Below are 19,876 nucleotides of genomic sequence, written 5' to 3'. Positions count from 1 at the left end.
TAAATTTATTTAACTTTAAATGAATGATTTGCAAATTTGTACTTGTTAATTGTAGTTTGAGGCTATGATTTTTATATAAAAGAAACTTTAAGATGAGCAATTTTTAAGCGCAATGAACTCTGAACTTAGCTAAGGTCTTAAGTAGAGTGAGAAATCACCTAACAATTTGAACAATTTAGAGTCTTAAACATAAGTTTAAGGTTTGGAAGGGTTTCTGGCTAAGAAATTTAACTTTAAAGGTGCAGCGTTTATTTATGTTTTCTTTTTGACAAGTTTGAGGAGAAAATATTGGCGATAAATTTGGATTTTTTATAATAGACTGTTATCATTATGACTTTTATTGCTATTTAATTTGTCACAGTATACATATACAGTGGCGGCAAAGTTTTTGGGCCACAAAAAGTAGATTTTTATAATTTTTCTTATATTTTTCATATTTGAATTTCAAATTCTTACATTTAAATTGAACTTTTTACAAATAGGGGTTCTACTTTCTCACTCTCACAAAAGTAAGACAATGCGAAAAGAGACCTTTTGGGCAAAAGGTTCTAATTACATTTCTCTGTCTGTCAAAGGTTTCCATGTACATTGTACACACATACACAGAGTTTTGCAATCTAACCTAGAATCTACATATTTAACAAGTAACTGTAACTAAAGCATTGACCGTGCAAAATGTGCAAAATATATCGCCTCTTCATTCTTTCTCTCTCTGTCTATAGTTGTGCTCTCTCTTTCACGTGTTTTCTCTCTCTTTTCCAAGACTATGTTCTGCCCCTCCGCCCACAGGAGATCTACTTATCATGTGGAGAGCATTGGTCATTGCATAATCAGTTGGCGGCGTGGTCGACACTCAATAAATAAATAGTAAAAATAGCAAAAACAAAAAAGAAAAATAGTGCGTGAGCAGAGAGAGAGAGAGATAGAAAGAGAGAGCACAGCGTGAAATGTGTGAAAATCAGATCGATGACCGGAAGAAATAGAGGAAGAGGGAGCTTTGGGAGTGGGCTGGGGGTCTAGAGGTATGTAGGAGAATGTAGTTATAGCAAAAATACACACACATATACACAATTACCCAGGGCAACCAACCCAGACAGATAAATATGTATACAATACAGTAAAAATACCATTTGATCGATCACATACTGCTGTTCGTTTAAAAGAATTTTCACTGTACATAACTATAGTGAATCAGAAACAACAACAATGATAAAAATTTGAACTTACCTCTTGAATTGGTGGCCGCATCGGCAATCTTTTGGAAGGCATCCAAATAGGCGGCAATTGCCTGAATGGCAGCTCTATGAATGTATATATATATAAATATAGAAAGAAAGAGAAAAGATCAAAACAAAAATTATATAGTTATTTATTAGCCGTGGGCGAAACGACTGCACCCAACTGTCTCTAAATGAGGATGGACTCATCGCTCTCTCTCACTGTCTCTGTCTCTGTCTCTGTGTATCTTTCCCTGATTCTCTCAAGTGGCGGGTTAGTGGTTGGGTTTCATCTGTGTCAAGCGCATTGAGCAAACACTTAATGATTTTTTTTTAAAGTTTTTTTTTTAGGTTTTTTCTCAGTTTTTTTCTTTTTAATTTTGTTTTTGCCATGATTAATGCAATCTGTATGCTATATAGTCAGACATTTGCCGCCTCACACACAGCCAGCCAATATGTGGGCCAAAGTCTTTGAGCATAAAACGAAACGAAGAAATAAAAATAAACAAAACGAATGCAAAATGTATTTAGAGGGAGTTGTCGGTGGTCCCGGTGGTTAGGTTAGGTCCCGAGGCCATAAAGACAAAAACAGAGAAATACAAAATTTAATAGTTTAAAGTTTGTTAATGCCGATTTGGAAATACCCTGTGAAAAGAGATTTCCATGAATGGGAATTCAAAGTGTAAACGAATGAAACAGAATTCACTTCTCACTCTGATTTAAGCATAAGCTGTTGATATTAAAAAATGGCTTAGTTAAAAAAATCTAATAGATATCCGACAGATAGAAACTTGTCTAGTATCACTATGCCACATTAGCGGCACCTAGCGAAGAAATTAAATTATTTCTTCTGTTTTTCTAAAACATTTGCTTCAAAATTTGCAATATTTCACATTATATTTAAAAATTTGTGCATATATGTTTCAAAAAGAAGGCAAAAAGGGAACATAAAAGATGGATCTATAAATTTAGATCGACTTTCTTTTTTTCTTTCTTTTCCTTTTGGTAGATAATTCTCACAATAGTTCTTATACCCGCTTTGACTAACCATTACAGGGTATAAAAAAAAAACATAATCATAGACATGGTGAGTAGGAAATGAAAGGCACAAATTATGTTTTCCTTTTTGTTTTCTTCTATTGCTGTTGTTCTTTCTTCTTGTAGTTGTTATTCTTTGGTTTGTTTGTTTATTGCTCGTTTTCTCCTGGTTCTAATGTTTTCGCAATCTTTGTTTTCGTATAGGAAAAATTTCACAACTTACCGTAAACATGTGTGCAACTTGCTGGCCTTTGCCACAAAATCCTCCCAAAGTGGTGAAGTATTCTGTAAGAAACCGAAAAAGAAATGAAAGGAAATCGAAATGAAATAAAATGTCACAAATTGGTTTGCTGAATAACATATGTATTTGTATCCTGGCTACAGACAAAAGGGTAGGGCCAATCAATTGTTCATGTTGCCTATTCCATTCCAGCAACAGAAATCAATAGGGGGAATGAAATAAAAAGACGATCAAAAGACGCAAATTACATATTACATACACACACACTTACATACATATGTATGTAGTTGTTGTTGTACGTGTGTGGCTTAAAGTCTAACGAAACCCACAATAAAAAATAAACAAAAAAGGTCCCGACCTAATACCCAAATAAACTTAAAGAAACATTTGTCCAAGGATACACTAAACAAAAAAAAAACAAACGAAACAAAAGAATTTCATTTCAAGTGAAAAATGTCTTTGGACTTTTTGTATTGTATAAGTAAATATTTCATTTTTTATCAAGCAACATCAAAAATCAAAGCTCGGAATAATCTTGACGAATTGTTAAATATATAAGAGACTTTTAATTATGTCCTAGTTATAATGCTAGTGGCACTTCTTTTATACTTTTAAAACGATTTTCATTTAGACTAAATAAACATAACAATGTGTCCCCAAAAATATACAATTGAAAGTTTAATTTGTTATAGAATTTGTAATAAAAGCTCTCCATATTACATTCCCAATGTACACACAAACATTTCTTGATTTGAGCCATATAACTTTTAAAGCAATTTAACAGGCTGCCTCCAAAAATAGACAATTATTTGTGTTTAAGTTGTTTAGACTGTTATACAGACTTATTATACACATTCCAATAAAAAATATGAGGTACATAACATATTTGAAGTTGCCAAAATAGTTAAAGCACTCATAAGATCAACCACCAAAAGATTTAAGAAAGTTTTCAACAAAATTTTAAACTCTCTTGGAATCTTCTCTCTTTCAACTGTTTGAGAGTTCAAAGTTCATTGCTTGCTTTTGTGTATATCATTTTAATGTGTAATTTAACAAGATTTTCAAATCAAAATATTGTTTATTTAAAACGTGTATGCAGCCACCCAAAAAACATGAGTTCGTTATGTGGGCTGTGTTATTTATTATATTGGCAAAACTCATGCAAACTCTCTGAGTGAAGATTTAATCTAATTGAGTTTGACTTTTTGTTGTCTGTTCATTTCATTAAATTCAATGAATATACATAATATAAGTCACAATTGCTGAATCGTGGCTGTCAGTTGGTGGTGGTTGATTGTGACTGCATTTTATGATTAATAAAATTTTCAGTATGATAAAAACGAAAGAAAAAAGTGAGAAATGTTCTATTGATTTGGAATGGAATTCACCTCGATGGCACAAAACACTACAAACCACATGCTGGGCTAGAATTTAATTTAAAAACCATTTAGCAACAACAAGAAAGAAAAAAAAAATTAACGCCCGCTGAGAGCAGAAATTGTTGATTGAAAGTGATGAGCAACCCAGAGGCAATGTCAATTGCTGCCAGTTGCGGCGGCTTCTGTTCAGGTTTCAGTGTCAAGCCATAAAGACCAAAACTATAAAAAAAAACAAAAGTAGCAAAAGATTTATACACAAAACTTACTTGCTTTTTATTTCTCTTCTCCACACAACAAATAATTATGGCAAGTAGAGAAGCGCAAATGGTCAATAAAAGTGAAAACGAGTTTTGGGCTTTTAACTGCCGTCGAGTTGTGTGTCGAGTTGTTTTGACCATTTTGAAATGCTTCTCAGTTACACAACAAATGACATTGAAACCAAAACAACTCTTTAGCAGAGAATGGTTGATTTTTGAGCCGGGCAAGAGGAGGAGGGTAAATGGGAATCGAAATGAAATTGATTGTAGAAGGGGTTAAACACATACTAAACTGATGTGCAATGAACTGTAATAGAGACAAGGGTCAGGCTATACGAAAATGGTATACCCTATTTTCAGTCCCATCTATTTGCTTTAATAGACTATAATAATATATGTAGTAGATAATACAGCACTATTCCATGCATATCATATAATTATAAGTTGAAGTAGAGGATTGGCAAAACGAAGTAGCGAAAATTCTAATGATAAAACGCCTTTTTTAACTAAGAATTTCAAATAGATAATCCAAATTAAAGAAAACTATAGCAAAAGCTGAACACAAGTCTTGGCTACTTCAATGAAAAAGTTCATTTATAGCTAATCTGATATGTATATACATATAAGTATGTATGTATGTGTATATAGCCATGGTCTTATCAGCATTTTAAACCTTTGCTAAAAATGCAAATGCCCATTTTGCAAATAAATAAAATAAAAATGAATAGAGACGAAAATGCAATTTACATTTCGTAAGCAAAAGGCCAATTGCCAAATCGACTCAGGTCTGGGGCTTGGGCCAACCAGAGTGCATTGAGCTGAATACAAAAAAAAGAAAAATAAAACACGCAAAAACAAAAAACCAAACAAAAAAGGAAAGGAAATCGATTTTTCGTTTTTTTTTTTGTTGTGTTTATTTTTGCAAAATGTCAATTGCACTCAACTTAAGCCTGTCAAAGTTTTCTTGGTTTTCAGAAGCCAATAAACTTGTAGAATATAAATACAATTAACCCTTTACGAATACCTTTTATAATAAGAACAATCAATCAATATATCCGTCTGTTCACTTTCTTTAGGAATCATTTTGTAAGAACAATGACAATGATTGAAAGAAAGTGAAATTTTCAAAACGTAATTAAAAGTTCAGTGATTGATTACATTGATTAAAAAATATGTTTATATTTTTCATAAATTTCCACCACCAATATTTATGTATAATATAATATTTTTATATATAATAATAATATCCATATTTGCCTCATTTACGTTTCACAAATTCACCTCGTATTTCCATACATAGTTCTTGTAATATATTTTTACCCTCATAGGGTACGATAACTATTTTAATTTTATAACGACCCGACAAATTCATGCCATATACATTTGGGAATACACAATCTTGATCATGTGGCTTGAAAGCTAAAACCGTCTGGAAAAACATATACTAATAAGTGAAGATCTTAATACAAATAACTATAAACTTACACCGTAATTTAGGCATTGTTCTTTTGCCTTTTCTTCATCTAAAACATAGGATAGAAAATATGTATACCAATACTTTCCCTTTGTATACATAACAGGGCAAAAGTCTTGCTCTTTGACGGTTATCACAGGTGATTCCCAGACTCCATTACTAAAGCGATGCAAAGTAGCAGTCAACTTGTAAAAAAAAAAACGTTTGAGGATTATGATTTGAGTTTATGTTAATATAGACAACAGGAAATACCTCATAGCGTGTGGCCTTAGAGTCCCAATTAAGTGTCATTGAGCCTTCCACATGCAATTTTGCTCCATTTGCAGACATAGTCATATTGGTCATATCGGCTATATCGAGGACTCCCAAATTATTATCAGGACACTCGTAAAAAATATCCTTATCTAACAGAAACTCATAGTCGGTGCCTTGACAAACAAAGACCATAGAAACTAAACTGGCTATTAACAAATAATTCATTGTTTTAACACCTTTTTTTTCGTTTTGAAAATTTTCCTCCATTTGTTTTACTATATATTGAAAAGTTCTAATCAGATAAATGTGCCCTAAGTGTGGCATTAATCAATTATGGTGTTGCAGCTAATTAGAAGAGGAAGCGGATGTTAAACCTTTAATTTGTAGATTCCAAATCAAAATATCTACACATTTAAAAAATACCATTTGCGCCAATTGGCGTGGGAGTTTAAACACAATATTCCAAAATATAAAATAACTTAAGCCGATTCTCTAACTGCATACATTTATAGGAATATATATATTTTATATATGTATTTATGTCTCAAATCGCTACCCACATGTTTGGCAATTTTTGCAAAGACAACTTGATAAGCGTCTTTTGCTCTCTCGCGTGGGGGCCTGTGACTAAAAAACGCTTTACTTATATATCTCGCAGCTCTGACGTGACTCGGAATCGATTTGACTTGAGTTGGACTTGGTAGCAGTTTTTTTTCCTTCTTTTTAGTTTGGTTTTTATGAATGAAACTTGCCTCGTGTCGGTCAATTGCCGCACACACGCAAAGCTGTCATTACTATTGACCAGATAAACAGCGTTGGCGTTGGATAACCAAAACGAAATACGGCAAAAATAAACTCAAATATTTGAGGAGACTACTTCTTCAGGCAACTAATTAATGATCTTGGTATAATGTCTTTGAACTTTCATTCGATCTTTTTCAGAAAAGACAGACTTTGTTATATAATTTAACCGTTATAAGTCTCGACGTATACGTAATTTCCAACTAAACATTAGTTTAATCATTATCAAAATCAAATGTAAAAAAAATCATTAAAAATTAATACATGGACTATAAACATTTTCAGTTTTCTTTAGCTAATGATATGTGTAACAAAAAATCTAAAAATTAGGCCAATTTCAGCAACATTGTAATAGTAAATGGCCAACATGTAACAACAAAATGAATAATTTCATAAAAGTAGATTTTAAAGAAAATATATCATAATCATTTTTAAGTACATTTTGTATGTTGGTTTGAAAAAAACACCAAAAACATTTAAAAGTTCAACCGATTGCAGAAATTATATAAATTGCTTTGTTTTACGTCTCATTTAAGCCATAAAAACTATGTATTCTATTTAAAATCTTTAAAATGCAGCCTGTGAGGATCTCGATATACAATCTGAAGGCTGACAAAAAATATGATTCGTAAAGTATCGAAGTATGTAGAGCTATAACACTTTTTAAAGTAAACCAAAATTTAATTCGTTATAATTAAACAAATTGAACTATCAGGAAAAAGCTTTTGTCTCGAACTTGAACTTTTTGAATTTCAACCTTTTCTGTTGCAGAAAAGTTAAAATTCACAACTAGTTTTTGCGTTGAAGATATGGTGTGACCATTATAACTCTGGATTTTTTACCAAAGTGTGCTGATCGTAGAGCTTAATGCTTCTTGAACTTGCAACATGCTGCCTATGATTTAAACTCTTATGTATTTATTAGATCGATTTCATTTGATCGATTTTCAAGCAGACTAAACCCAAGTTTTGTTTAATTTTACTTGATAAAGACGCAAAACTATCGATAATTGCTTTTAAAAAATAAATACAAGCCACATTTTAAAATAAGAATACATTCAAATGCTTTTTTTGGTTAAAACAAAAAAAAAAAAACACATGCCGTGAAGTTATATAACTATATTATATAACTGGCTGACAAATTCTGTCATTCGATTTCATGATAAACTTAATTACCAGCAGCGTATGACCGCAGACCTATCTACCTAACCAACCTATATTAAATAAATGTATATAATTCGGTTAGAAAACTGTCATAAAAATGAATAGCACATATTTGGAAAGATAAGAATAATGACAATGTCACATACGCGACATAGTCAGCAGAGAGCAAAAGGGAATAGTTATGTATGTATTTTGCTCAGTGTGTGAAATTTTTTAAACACTTTCCAGTTTTCAAGAGAGTGCAATGTACAGTAGAAGTAGAAGTATGTTTATATATATATCTATGCATTTATCTGCCAACACACACAGCAGCGAGACACCTAAAAACCCACAATTTATGCCATCACAACAACACGACTGTGAAAACCAAAAAAAAAAATAAAACTGGAAAAGTTCACACACACACATACACACACTTGAGACATAGAGGAGAGATGAGGTAGAGGGAGATAGACAACGGTCTGGCATTATAAACTCTTGATCTTTCCAATAGCCTACAAACATCCTACACGAGTTTAAAACGTTCAACGTCGTCGTCGTCGTAGTCGTCGCACAAAGCTCACAGCTGGTTCACAGCCATTCATGCCACACAATGTTGTTGCTGTTTGATAATTTTTTTTCATCGTTTTTTCGTTTGTGCATCTCAGCTAGAAAGGGGCGGAGTTGGGAGCCAGCTAAGGCTAGGTGGATGGCTGGCCAAACGGGTTCGCAGCAGCAGCAGCAGCAACAACATCACGTCCTACATTGCACTTTTTGGGTTACAAAGTTTATGCAAAACAGGCAGCAGCAGCAGCAGCAGCAAGAGCAACTTCAAAACGTATGACTAACGGGCATAAAGGAGTTTTGACTGATTGATTTTCTTTATACTACAAGTAACTCTCTAGATAGCCTGCGGCTATAATTTTTATTTGCCAAATCGTGCGCAGCTAATTTGCACCTTTTACGTTTTATTTCATTGTGGTTTAGAAAGTTTTTTTTTTTTTTTGTTTTTCAACCTTTTTTCCCCCCATTTTTGCACAATTATCCAATCACAGGAATATTTTTTTGTTTTGTTTTTGAATTGAAAGTGTTTTGATCCCTCAGACAAAATGATGAGATGAGCCATAAATGAAAGTTTAAACAGAAAAGACAATGAGTTGGCGAAAAATAATATATATATATTGTATATCCACAACTAAATTGAGCAACAACGATCGAACGAACGAACAACAACAACCATTGAAAGTAATTTAATAACTTGTAGACATTGTAAAAATTATTTACAAGAGAATTGTCTGACCGCATTTCCAATTGGGTCTATTCACCGAACACGAGTAGCAAGCAAAGTGAAGCTCTTCTGGTTTAAAGTTTGTCCAGGTATTATTACTTGTATATGCACCCATTGTTGGTAACATAAGAAGAAATTTGCTTGCAACATGCAGCAGACCAAATAAAACAACACAACACAACACACACACACTCTAGCAGAACCACAAAATGTTGTATGCAGAAAGTTAGCGCGTGTCCGGAAAACCACAAAACAAAAACAAATTGACTATGCAAATAATGCACAAACAAGCAACAGAGAATTTACTTTTGTTTGGTAATAAAGGTGATGGAAGTTACTAACTAAACTAGAAAATCAGGCTAAGTTTGTCAAGACTCTTTCGATGTCCCACAAAACAAAACTCTCTTTGAATGTTTTTCAATAGCTGTTCAGTAATAACACTTTGAATCTATATAGTACTCTCTGAAAAAAGATCTATTCCATAAATGTCAAAATATTTATCACCATGAATTTCATTTTGCAAATACTTTATTTAGATAAAAAATTTATATTCAAATTAAAATATGCGAAACAAAAATATACATATATATTTGCCCTTAGGGATTTTCAATCAAGATTAATACGATTCATTTTTTCTTTTTTAACTTTTCCACTTCACCACGAATTTCAAAGCAAAGGCTTGTTTCACGTCGCATATTCTTCTCATCGAACGCCTCCAAAGTGACAACCACCTTATAACGTCCTTGGGCAGAGCCACGTACATTATATATAATTAGTTGGACATCAAAAGGCTCATGAACCAGTAAGGTCTACAAAACAATCAACAAGAGCAATATATCATAAAATATGGATGAATCCAAATTATTAACTTACACCTGGTGTATTCAGGCACTTTGATTGAACATCATTTTTATTTAGAATGTGCTTTGTCCAACTCTTATACCAATAGGAATCGGCATTATACATAGAACTACAGAAATCCTGTGTGGACATGCTGAAAACTGTCGGCTCCCAATTTCCTCTCTCATTGTGGAATATGGCAAAGCTTCCCTAACATGATCGAAAAAAAAAGATGCCAAGTCAATATTTTTTTTAAGAGTTAATCCAAGAGTTAAGTCTTATATACCGCAATGCGATCGGTGGGTTGAATGTCCCAAGTTGTTGTGGCATTGCCCGAAACGTGTATTACATCCGAATCTTGATTGTATTCGATTTGAGATAAATCAAATATTTCACCTATGCCAACAGAACCGGGAACACCTTCTGTGCAGGGTGAAAATATATCCGGATCCTCCAATAAAAGTTCATAGTCCGTAGCCAGGACAATTGTTAATTGATAGGAAAGCAAAGTAAACCACAATATTTTTAACATTTTCACTGAAATTTTTCTTTCTGTTGAGATTTTCAGATTAATGTCGACCCATATATATACGAGTCACAGAATCGTGTAGAGTAATTAAATTCTAGCTAATTGATGGGATTAACATAATCCAACAGAAATGATATCATCATGACATTCCATTCCATTAGCCAACAACATGCAAACTGCAACTTTGTCCCCTTTTTTTCGACTTGTAACTTTCATCTGACATTGGATTCAATTCAATTAGCAATGCAGCTGAAATCTTGCCCATCTTTTCTACTCATTTTGCATAATGGGTCTGAGATGGGAGATGGGAGGACGGCACTCCCTTTTTTACATTTGTAAGAAAGTACTCTCATTTGTTTATTATCTGGACTTGTGTATCTCAGCATTTGTTTTGACATGTACTGTTATACATATTAATTAAAATTAATTACACTTTAATTGCCATGTCGATGATGATGACGACGATGATGATGATGCTAATGATGGAGTAGCCAGACAGAACTTGATATAATTTTCATCCCATGTCCAAATTGAAAAGGGCTCCAAGTTAAACGACAAGTAGTCGCATTTTATCTATTCACCATGTCGCAGTATTGTTTAAACAATAATGCAAAGTAATTAATATGAAGCGACGACGACAACGACGACGACAAAAATCTCCTCCTACAACAACTTGTTGGTTTGGCATTGTTTTGTGGCGCCGCCACAAAAGGAAAATGCCATTTCGCATGCCTCAAATTTCACAGTTCACCTATCTGTCTATCTGTCTGTCAGTCAGTATGTGGGAGGTGCGGAAAATGGGAGTTTTGTTTGTTTGCCTTTTGATCTAAAAAACAAAAAAGGTGAAAAATTCCTAGACGTTTTTGTTATTATTCAAAAGGTGTTGAAATTAACAAAAGATATCTCTCTTCAGGGGGGTATAATGTCAAGAAATGGGTTCACGTATTTTTAGAAAATATAAGGGGAAAAAAGCACTATATAAAAATTCTTTACTATACCTCGCTTAACCTTTTGTTTGCACAATAACTTTTGAATATCCACTGGAAATGGCTTAAAGAGGCTTCAATCAAAGTATATATATATTAACAGAAAACTGTTTTCCGTTATATGTAATTACTAAAAAGTTTTCAAGTTTTAAAAACAGATGCATATCTTAATTATATATTATAAGATTTTTTTGGCTGAACTGCTCAACTGTAACGGCAAAACCTAAATATACTATATGTCGTAGAAGTTCGTTTATTTTAAACCAAGTCCAGCTGTTCTTTCATTTCTGAAAGTCGAAATATCTGAGTATAAATATTGGGGATTAATGATATACCTATACATTGTTTTTCGTTCTTCTTTACTTTTGCTTGTGTTTTTGTGCAGTTTATAACTATAAAACTTGTCAATTCACAAGTGAAGTTGACTATAGTAGACCAAAATAAGCAATAAATAGGTACTATTAAATTTTGTATCTACCTCAACATCTATTAGTGTTCAAATTTTACAATAAAAGAACTACAAACTCAGAGCTCTAAGACTTTTGATCAGGAATAAGATTTATATATAATTTGTTATTATTAAATCATAAAAAAAGCAAACAAAAACAGAGACTACATACTTATTAACAAAAATGTTTGATATTTCCTCATACTGGTCTAAAATTTAATTAAAAATCTCTCTGTGTATAGGAATAAGATTTATATATAATTTGTTATTATTAAATCATAAAAAAAGCAAACAAAAACAGAGACTACATACTTATTAACAAAAATGTTTGATATTTCCTCATACTGGTCTAAAATTTAATTAAAAATCTCTCTGTGTATTGCAATTTTCATTGACTTTTCTATGCCTAGTTAATGCTTAATTCCTTGTCATGTCGCAATGATATCGTACAAGAGTATATAATATCGATTTCATGACATGTTCTTGGCATCAATTCCAATTCCGGAACGTCATGCAAATTTCCTTTTCCAACTGTGTGCTCTCTTGCTGTGCAACAATTGAGACCTTGGTCTACTTTGTAGGCACAGGATTCATCGACTGTTTGACATCCTGCACTTTGTTTTACTATTTATATAAAGCACATCAGTGCATGCTTAGGTCAAACTGTCACTACATTTCCAGTTGAGAGAAGATATGAACATATAACCTTGAATTGCGATTTCTGTTTTCAACAATGCGAGAGGGGAAAAAAAAACAAGATATTGTCTCATAGAAAAATGGCAAAAAAAAAGTTAATTACGTCAGCATTTTGCTGTCAGCTATAAATAAAAACTCATTAGGTTTCGTGTCTATTTGGTCTTAGCCACCCGCCCAAAAAGAAAAACAAAACAAAATGACTTTAGAGACAGCAATTAAAGGAATAATATAAATCACGCAGAAAAAGAGACAGTGAATCTTTTATTAAATGTTCAAATTTTCCAGCTTGTTAACCTTGTCCCCATGTGTTTTACCATATATGGCCTAATTATTAACTGGTTTTTTGTTTGTAATTTAATAAATTCGGTGTTAAACTAATTATAATAATAATGAAATGCATTTAAATGCAATATCAGAGCAGCCGCATCGACAGATGACATTGATTTAATTTTATGATTTTTCTTTCTATGTCGATGGTATCTTTAAATTTTTCAATTGCCGTTTCGATGATAACAATCTTGATGTTATCAATTACTTTATATAAATAAATATTTCGCTTGCCCCAGTGTAGTTTTCACCATCTCTTCGTTGTAGTAAAAGTGTAAATTAAAAAAAGAAGAAATGTGTTTAAAACTCAAGTTATTTTTTTGGCTTTCGCTGACTTTAATCTATAAGGCAAATGCATTCACTTATGAATTCGATCCTGATCCTACCAAATTATTGCAACGCTGTGAGAATGTATCTGAGAATGTCCTGGCCTTGGAGGAAGCTATCGATATGACACAAATGACTGTTCAACCGTTAGAAGATGATCATTCTGTGCGTTTCTCTGGCAACATGACGATGCAGTGGAAAGGTGTTGAGCCCGGTGATACAATATCGGTAATCGACTACATATTATGTTACAGGACGAGGCCTCTTTAAATATGCATAATAGACGAGAGGAATTCTTTATTCAAACTGTTAAGAACTTTGGAAATGTCCTGCAGCTTCCAAAGTGGTTTTTGTTTTAAGAACTGTTTATAAACTATTTTTTTTAGCTCTATGCAATTTCTAAAGTTCTTTATATATATCCTTAGGGCTAGAAATCCTGCTATTTTAAACTTTGTTCAATCTAGACTAAATAACTAAAACTTGTAACAGAGCGATGCTAATAAGTTGGATGTTTCTGCCTTCTATCCAAAATTACCTTTTGATTTATCAAAATCAACATTATTTTAAAATCTGTATAATCTTTAACGAAAAGTTGTCCTTTATTTTAATTTCCCTTATAAAAATCTATTCCAATTAATTTCAGTTTCTCTTTCAATTGATGGATTTCGATGAATACACTCAATCTTGGAAGCCCTCTATATTTAAGGCTGACAGCAAAAACATATGCCCCGAGGTATTCAGTAAAAACAAATATTGGTATCAATATTTTACTAAACATATAACAAATAAGGATGAAGTTGAAGACAAATGCATTAGCGTTCACGGTGTAAGTTGCGAAACCTTCAATTTGTTTGCAATGAAATTGATTAATTTTTTCATTAAACTATTTATCTCAAGCTTCTCATTCAATATGAAACATTTGAAATACTTTTGAAAGGAAATTTGGGCTTTGTGCCCAATCTTACGGGTACCAAAAAGGTGATAATACTATTTGAGGCCTTTGATAAAAACCTGCAAAAACGACCATATTCCTTTTGCACTCAAGTTGTTGGCGAAGTTCGTCAACTCTAAAATGTATATTCACGAGTATCTATAAGTATGTCGTAATGCATAATCATGATAATAAAATAAAAATATGCATGTTTTGGTGTTGGGTAGAAAACTAGAAAAAACCATTAAAAGTTTAAATTATTTGTTGGCTGCAGATTGTTGTTTTTTTTTTCCTAAAAAACATGGCGCATCAGGGCATTAAAGGTCGGGCGGAAGTTGTTAGATTGGGTCATGCAATATTTATATTCAGTTCGTCATGGAACATCAGAGCAAAAAGTCAAATGAGGAGAACACTACGGTCGATTGGTGGTCAGAATTTGCAAAGGAATCGGCCGTACATGGCATGCCGTATTTGGCTCGCAAGGATTTCCATTGGATTGAACGCATCTTCTGGTTGGCCATGATTATAGCAGCTGCCTATTATGCCATTAGCAGCTGCTATTCGCAATGGGAACGCTATCGTGATAATCCAATTGTCTATGAATACGAATATCTCTATGCCCTGAAAAACTTCACCTTTATTGGTGTTACTTTCTGTACACACTATGAAAGTGAAGATCAAGTCAGTGAGGTTATCAAAGAGTAAGTGCAATATAATTTAATTTAATGTGTTAAATTTATTTAATATTTTCTATTTAGCACTTGGTCACTGGATGTCAACGATTCGGAGTCTTTAAAGGTGGCTTATTATCGTCAATTTCTTTATACTCTCAATCGTTTGCGATACACAAATCTCGAGACTTTGAAAGACTATAAAAATGATGAATCCTTGAACAATCTAAGCTATGTGAATATCTTATTAAAACTTCAGCATAATGTTTTGCCACTCAACGAGATAGCACCAACAATTACAGCGCCAATAATTACCGAAATGGGTCTATGTCAAACAACAGGACAATTGAACCGTTATAGCAATCCATTTGGCAAAGTGTAAGTAGTATCTCCTAATAAAAATTTGCGGTCAACGACGGAAAACCAAAGTTAAAGACAATCTTTAAGATATGACCTTAAACATTTTGTAAAATATAAAACCTTTTCTTTTGTTTTGTAATCCATTTTGAGTCCAGGCTGCCGTCGTCTGACGAAGATTTTATCGAATTCCGAAGACTCATTTGTTGGTCCGAAAATAGTTGAATATTCTTTAAAACAAATATTAATTTAATAAATTAAATATGACTACTTATTTTTAAATGAATTATTTCCCCACACTAAGGCAAACTTTGAATGTAACACCCATGCGTCATTGCGGCTTCTTTAATGAATGTCAATTGAAGCATATACCATTCAATAGTATACAAACCGAATTATATCTGGTAAGAATTTATGTTACATATATATAAATAATGTCTTTTAAAACACTTTCTTTCGATCTGCAGTACATACACGATGTAAATGAAGTGGCCTTGCCCAATGATCGTCAGACGGTGACCTTTAATGCTGGCGATGTTAGTTCATATATATTGAAATTATTACTCACATCGATATCGGCTGAAAATGAAGTACGCAACTTGCCGGTAGCCTATCGCAAGTGTCGCTATCACGACGAAAATAACCTTCAGTATTTTAATGTGAGTTAAAAAAGTTTTTCTTTTAAAAGAATTGAATTTAATTTGGAACCTCTATGATGCAGCCCTATCATCCAAGTCTCTGTCGTTTAGAGTGCCGTATAAATTGGGCCCTAAAACTGTGCCATTGTCGTCCCTTTTTCTATACCCTACCACAGGAGGCACCTGTTTGCAATGTCACTGGCATGCTGTGCTTGCATGAAAAGAAATGGCTGGAAAAACCTTGCCAATGTTTTCCATTATGCCGGCAGACCACTTACAATATTGTCGAGGAATTCGAACAGAGCGGAGTGAGATTCTCTAAAGACTTTTTATCTCTCTTCAGATGTATTATTCTTTGTTTTCTTTCTTTTTTCAGGGTGGTCAGAAATATGTGGGTGAGCAATTTGAGCGTACTGTCATACTTAAGCTGGAGTTACCCAAAATGGGCATGAAACGTCGTGTGGTGTTTAGTGCTGATCAATTGATCATGTCATTTGGTGGGGCAATCGGTTTATTTTTAGGCGCCAGTTTTATGACCATCTATGGTTTAATCTATTTATTTTTGTATTTCATCTATGTCAAATGCAAATCTAAGCAAAAATTTAAGAGGCATCAACGAAAGCAAATTTAGAATGTGTTTAGCTAAAAGGTATATTTAAATATACAACACGGATCTTAATGTCAGCATATACTATATAATTAAGTATATACTAACGGCTTTTTGAGGTTGCCGTCCTCTTGGTTCACTATTTGCATAATTCTAAGATTTCAAACACATAAAATTAAGTATTTTTAGCTATTTATTGCATACTTTTAGGAAAATTTTAGCTTTATTTTAATTTTTTTAAATCTTTAAGACAATATTATAACGATAATAGATTAAATTTATTTATTTTGACATTAATGCTTATATAGGCATATGAAAAATATTCAAAAAACACGAAACTTAAATTTTATAGTGTACATTTGGGAGCATTGTGACACATTTTATGGCTTTTAAGGCCTGTTTGGCATTATGAAACACTTTTACACACATACGCTTGTACTTGCCACTCGAATTTGCGTAAATAAACTTAGACTTTCTCTCTTAAATATGTTGTAAATCTACTAAACCAGAGCGCACAAATAATATTTTTAGTTATGAAAACTAACAAATGTGATGTGTGTTTGGCTTAAAACCATCGTAAAAAAAAGGTTGTTGAACAGCTCGATAAATGGAAATAAAACCACAACAATCATAACAATTGTTGTAAAAGACCTAAAAAATATGAAGAGGAAGCCACACAAAGTATTTAGTGCCCCCCTGATGCCGTTCAACCACCATTCCTCCGACTTTTTTCCAGTTGACGGAAAAGTGACAGAGGAAAAGATAGATAGAAAGCGTTTTTCAAGCATTTTCACTTTTTTCCTTCTTTATTTTGTTTTAAATTTTGCGGAAAATTATAAATGCAATGACAATTTTTTTCAAATTTACGCACTTGTCTCTTGAAGTTTAGTGTTACATATAGAGAAAGAGAGTGACAGAGAGAGCGGGAGAGGGGTAGGTGTAGAGCAATATAATCAAGTTAACAATCTAACTAAACAATATATTGTATTTTTTTACACTTTGCCTTCACCCAGCCAGCCACATAAGGTAGACAAGCGCCAGGTCAACGGAGCGAGACGAAAAAGTTAACAACCTTTTTTTTAATGTTTTTTTTCTTGTATTTTTTTTTTGTTTTCGTAAAGATTGCCACTTGCTTAATTTATACTAACATTTTATTTTCGCAATTGCAAAGCAAACTTTGGACTTGCTTGAAAACCAATTGAAATTAGCCGCATTTAATTGCAATTGCCGTTAGTTAGAAGACAGCAATGGAGACTGGAACTTTATGCTATATAGAATGCTATTCTATTCAATTCAATTTAAACCAAGCATATACATAAATTTGTTCTGGTCTAGTGCCAAGAACGAAAAGTACAGACAAACCCCAGACAAATTTAAGCAATTAAAATTTTGGCAATTGGAAATTCTAATATGTGTTTTTCTATAATCTTTACTTAAAGTTTTTTTTTTCTTCTTTGTGACATTTCATGAATTTGCCATTCGAATGAGAACAGAGCTAACCGCAAATGTTACTTCTATAGATAGTGATGATGATGAAGAGAATGATGATAATGACGATGCTGTTGCACATGCTCTTGCTTTGGCTTAAGCCCCTGGAGATTTCTGCTCTAATTCACACTCAGGCCACACTAACTCTCAAGCACACACAATTGCGTGCACACACACATTTCCAAATTTCATAAATACAAAATGCAGTCAGTCGCCCGCAACTGACAGAGTCTTGGCGTATGCTCGGGCCAGCTGTCTATGTGATGCCAAGGTGCATAGTGATAGACGGTTGTTGTTGTTGTTTTTTTTTTCCTCCTTTTTACCTACCAAAAATAGCAACAACAGCAGGCAGCAGAAGGCATAGAAGCAGCATGCGGCGGCACTTTTCATCATCATCATCAACAACAACAACAACAATATCTTTTCTTCCCCTCTGCGTCTTCTCGCACTCGAAAAAGTTGTTAGTTTATTTGGAAAAATTCAACACCTGTCGACCGAGTCGAGGCGAGTCGACTCGGAAGCAGATTAGATATAGCAAAAAACCAACAACTGACAAACTGTATGGAAATCACAGTGAGCCAGAGTACTTACAACGTGCTGAAAATTTAATTTCTAAAAAAAAACGTCAAATACTCGTGCGCTGTCTGACTGCTCTTAGAATAGCAAATGAAGCTGGGGCAAAAGTAAAAACACCGGAAAAATATATACCTAAATATATAAAATTTCAGCGATGCTGTATGTGCCCTTCAAAAAGCAGTGAAGCAACAAAAAAAAGGGGGCCCAAATATGACATTTAAAATGAGTGCTTTCATTTTCTACATCTTTGCACTCAAATGTCATTAACTTATCTGAAAATCTATTTGGGATAACTCTTTAATTTTAAATTTATACTCAAAAAGGACGAAAAATTCCTCTTAAAAAGAATTGATATTGTCTTTATATAGTAATTATGTATGACAATTTAAAGAAAAAGTAAAGGTTGTGTCTTCCAGATTTAGTTCCAGTAAAGTAAACAACTTACTTATAATTGATTTACTACGGAGAGAAGAAAAATTGCTACTAAAACCTTCATTTATGATTTATTTTTCAAAATATATAATTTTTTATGGAGCGTATCCGATTTGGTTAATTAGAATTCTCTTGTATATATTTCTCATTCCTTGTCGTGTTCACTAAAATCGAAAAGTACATATTCAAAATGTAATTTACTATTGAGTAGTATATAAATTTCATGTGGAACCTTCAATGTTTTCTTTTTTGTTGTTCTTCTTTAAACCTTGAAAAAGCTTCAACTTTTTGTAAAATATGATGAATTTTTAAAATGTTTTAATTTCCATTTTCAGCTCAACTTTCATTTATTTTTAGGTGCTCCTTTTTCCCTTCATATGAATGACACTGACTCTGTTTTGCTTTAGTGACGAAAATAGAATTGAATGAGTGACTTTGGATAGGTATTGGGAGGACTCATGTGTTATTTATTACCTGCTATAAATTCATAGCAATCAAACTACTAATTCACATTGGCAGCTATATTAAGTAGATTCTCATCCCGGGATTAGCCCGGCAGCAATCCTCTTTCCATTCATCCCAAGGGAAAAACGAAAGAAAAAACAACTTTTCGTTTGAGTCGAAGACTAACAACAACATCAATAAACATTAAATAATTGCTTATTTAGGAGCGTTAATTAAAATTGCCTTTATTTTACTCTCAATATACAGTAATTTCAGTTGCTATTTTTTCTGCTATTACTTTTTTCTTGGTTTTTGTTTTTGCTGCTGTATGTATAATACATAAACTTATACCGTATGGCGTCATATGCCCCATAAATTATTGATACGAAACAAAATCAATTAATGATAAAAGTGGAAGAGCGAAACAAAAAAAACTAAAGCTTTTTATTGAATTGAAAATGTTGTTTAGAGAGGCTTTAGATAAAAT

At 32.8% G+C, this 19,876-nt stretch overlaps 5 protein-coding genes across 26 annotated transcripts in view; 2 read left to right on the top strand and 3 right to left on the bottom strand.

Annotated features, from left to right (window-relative positions):
- LOC6640620 (protein MTSS 2) overlaps positions 1-19,876 on the bottom strand; it is a 52,109-nt gene that overhangs the window by 15,337 nt on the left and 16,896 nt on the right. For all 22 annotated transcript variants that reach the window (XM_023174801.2, XM_023174809.2, XM_047010197.1 and 19 more), the window contains exons 3-4: positions 2,479-2,540; positions 1,228-1,301 (exon numbers count right to left, since the gene is read on the bottom strand). In XM_023174801.2, the coding sequence (XP_023030569.1) occupies positions 1,228-1,301; positions 2,479-2,540 (136 nt within the window). The remainder of the gene's footprint in view (positions 1-1,227; positions 1,302-2,478; positions 2,541-19,876) is intronic.
- Positions 5,360-6,096, bottom strand: LOC111518360. Its single transcript, XM_023174832.2, has 3 exons — positions 5,859-6,096; positions 5,618-5,791; positions 5,360-5,561 (listed from the first exon to the last, which is right to left on the bottom strand). The coding sequence occupies exons 1-3, from the start codon at positions 6,084-6,086 to the stop codon at positions 5,391-5,393; spliced, it is 573 nt and encodes a 190-aa protein (XP_023030600.2). The 5' UTR covers positions 6,087-6,096; the 3' UTR covers positions 5,360-5,390.
- On the bottom strand, positions 9,662-10,480 carry LOC6640621. The gene is made up of 3 exons (XM_002063109.3): positions 10,219-10,480; positions 9,966-10,142; positions 9,662-9,901 (listed from the first exon to the last, which is right to left on the bottom strand). Exons 1-3 carry the CDS (start codon positions 10,462-10,464, stop codon positions 9,719-9,721), a joined length of 606 nt encoding a protein of 201 aa, XP_002063145.1. The 5' UTR covers positions 10,465-10,480; the 3' UTR covers positions 9,662-9,718.
- LOC6640361 lies at positions 13,268-14,418 on the top strand. The gene is made up of 3 exons (XM_002063110.4): positions 13,268-13,473; positions 13,889-14,071; positions 14,143-14,418. The coding sequence occupies exons 1-3, from the start codon at positions 13,369-13,371 to the stop codon at positions 14,314-14,316; spliced, it is 462 nt and encodes a 153-aa protein (XP_002063146.3). The 5' UTR covers positions 13,268-13,368; the 3' UTR covers positions 14,317-14,418.
- On the top strand, positions 14,552-16,473 carry LOC6640362 (sodium channel protein Nach). The gene is made up of 6 exons (XM_002063111.2): positions 14,552-14,877; positions 14,935-15,225; positions 15,509-15,608; positions 15,672-15,863; positions 15,926-16,150; positions 16,219-16,473. Exons 1-6 carry the CDS (start codon positions 14,552-14,554, stop codon positions 16,471-16,473), a joined length of 1,389 nt encoding a protein of 462 aa, XP_002063147.2.

Source organism: Drosophila willistoni, assembly GCF_018902025.1.
Source record: "Drosophila willistoni isolate 14030-0811.24 chromosome 2L unlocalized genomic scaffold, UCI_dwil_1.1 Seg196, whole genome shotgun sequence".
Classification (NCBI taxonomy): Eukaryota; Metazoa; Arthropoda; class Insecta; order Diptera; family Drosophilidae; genus Drosophila; species Drosophila willistoni.
The sequence above is the reverse complement of the archived record's forward strand: the minus strand, read 5'-3'. Positions and strand labels throughout refer to the sequence as shown.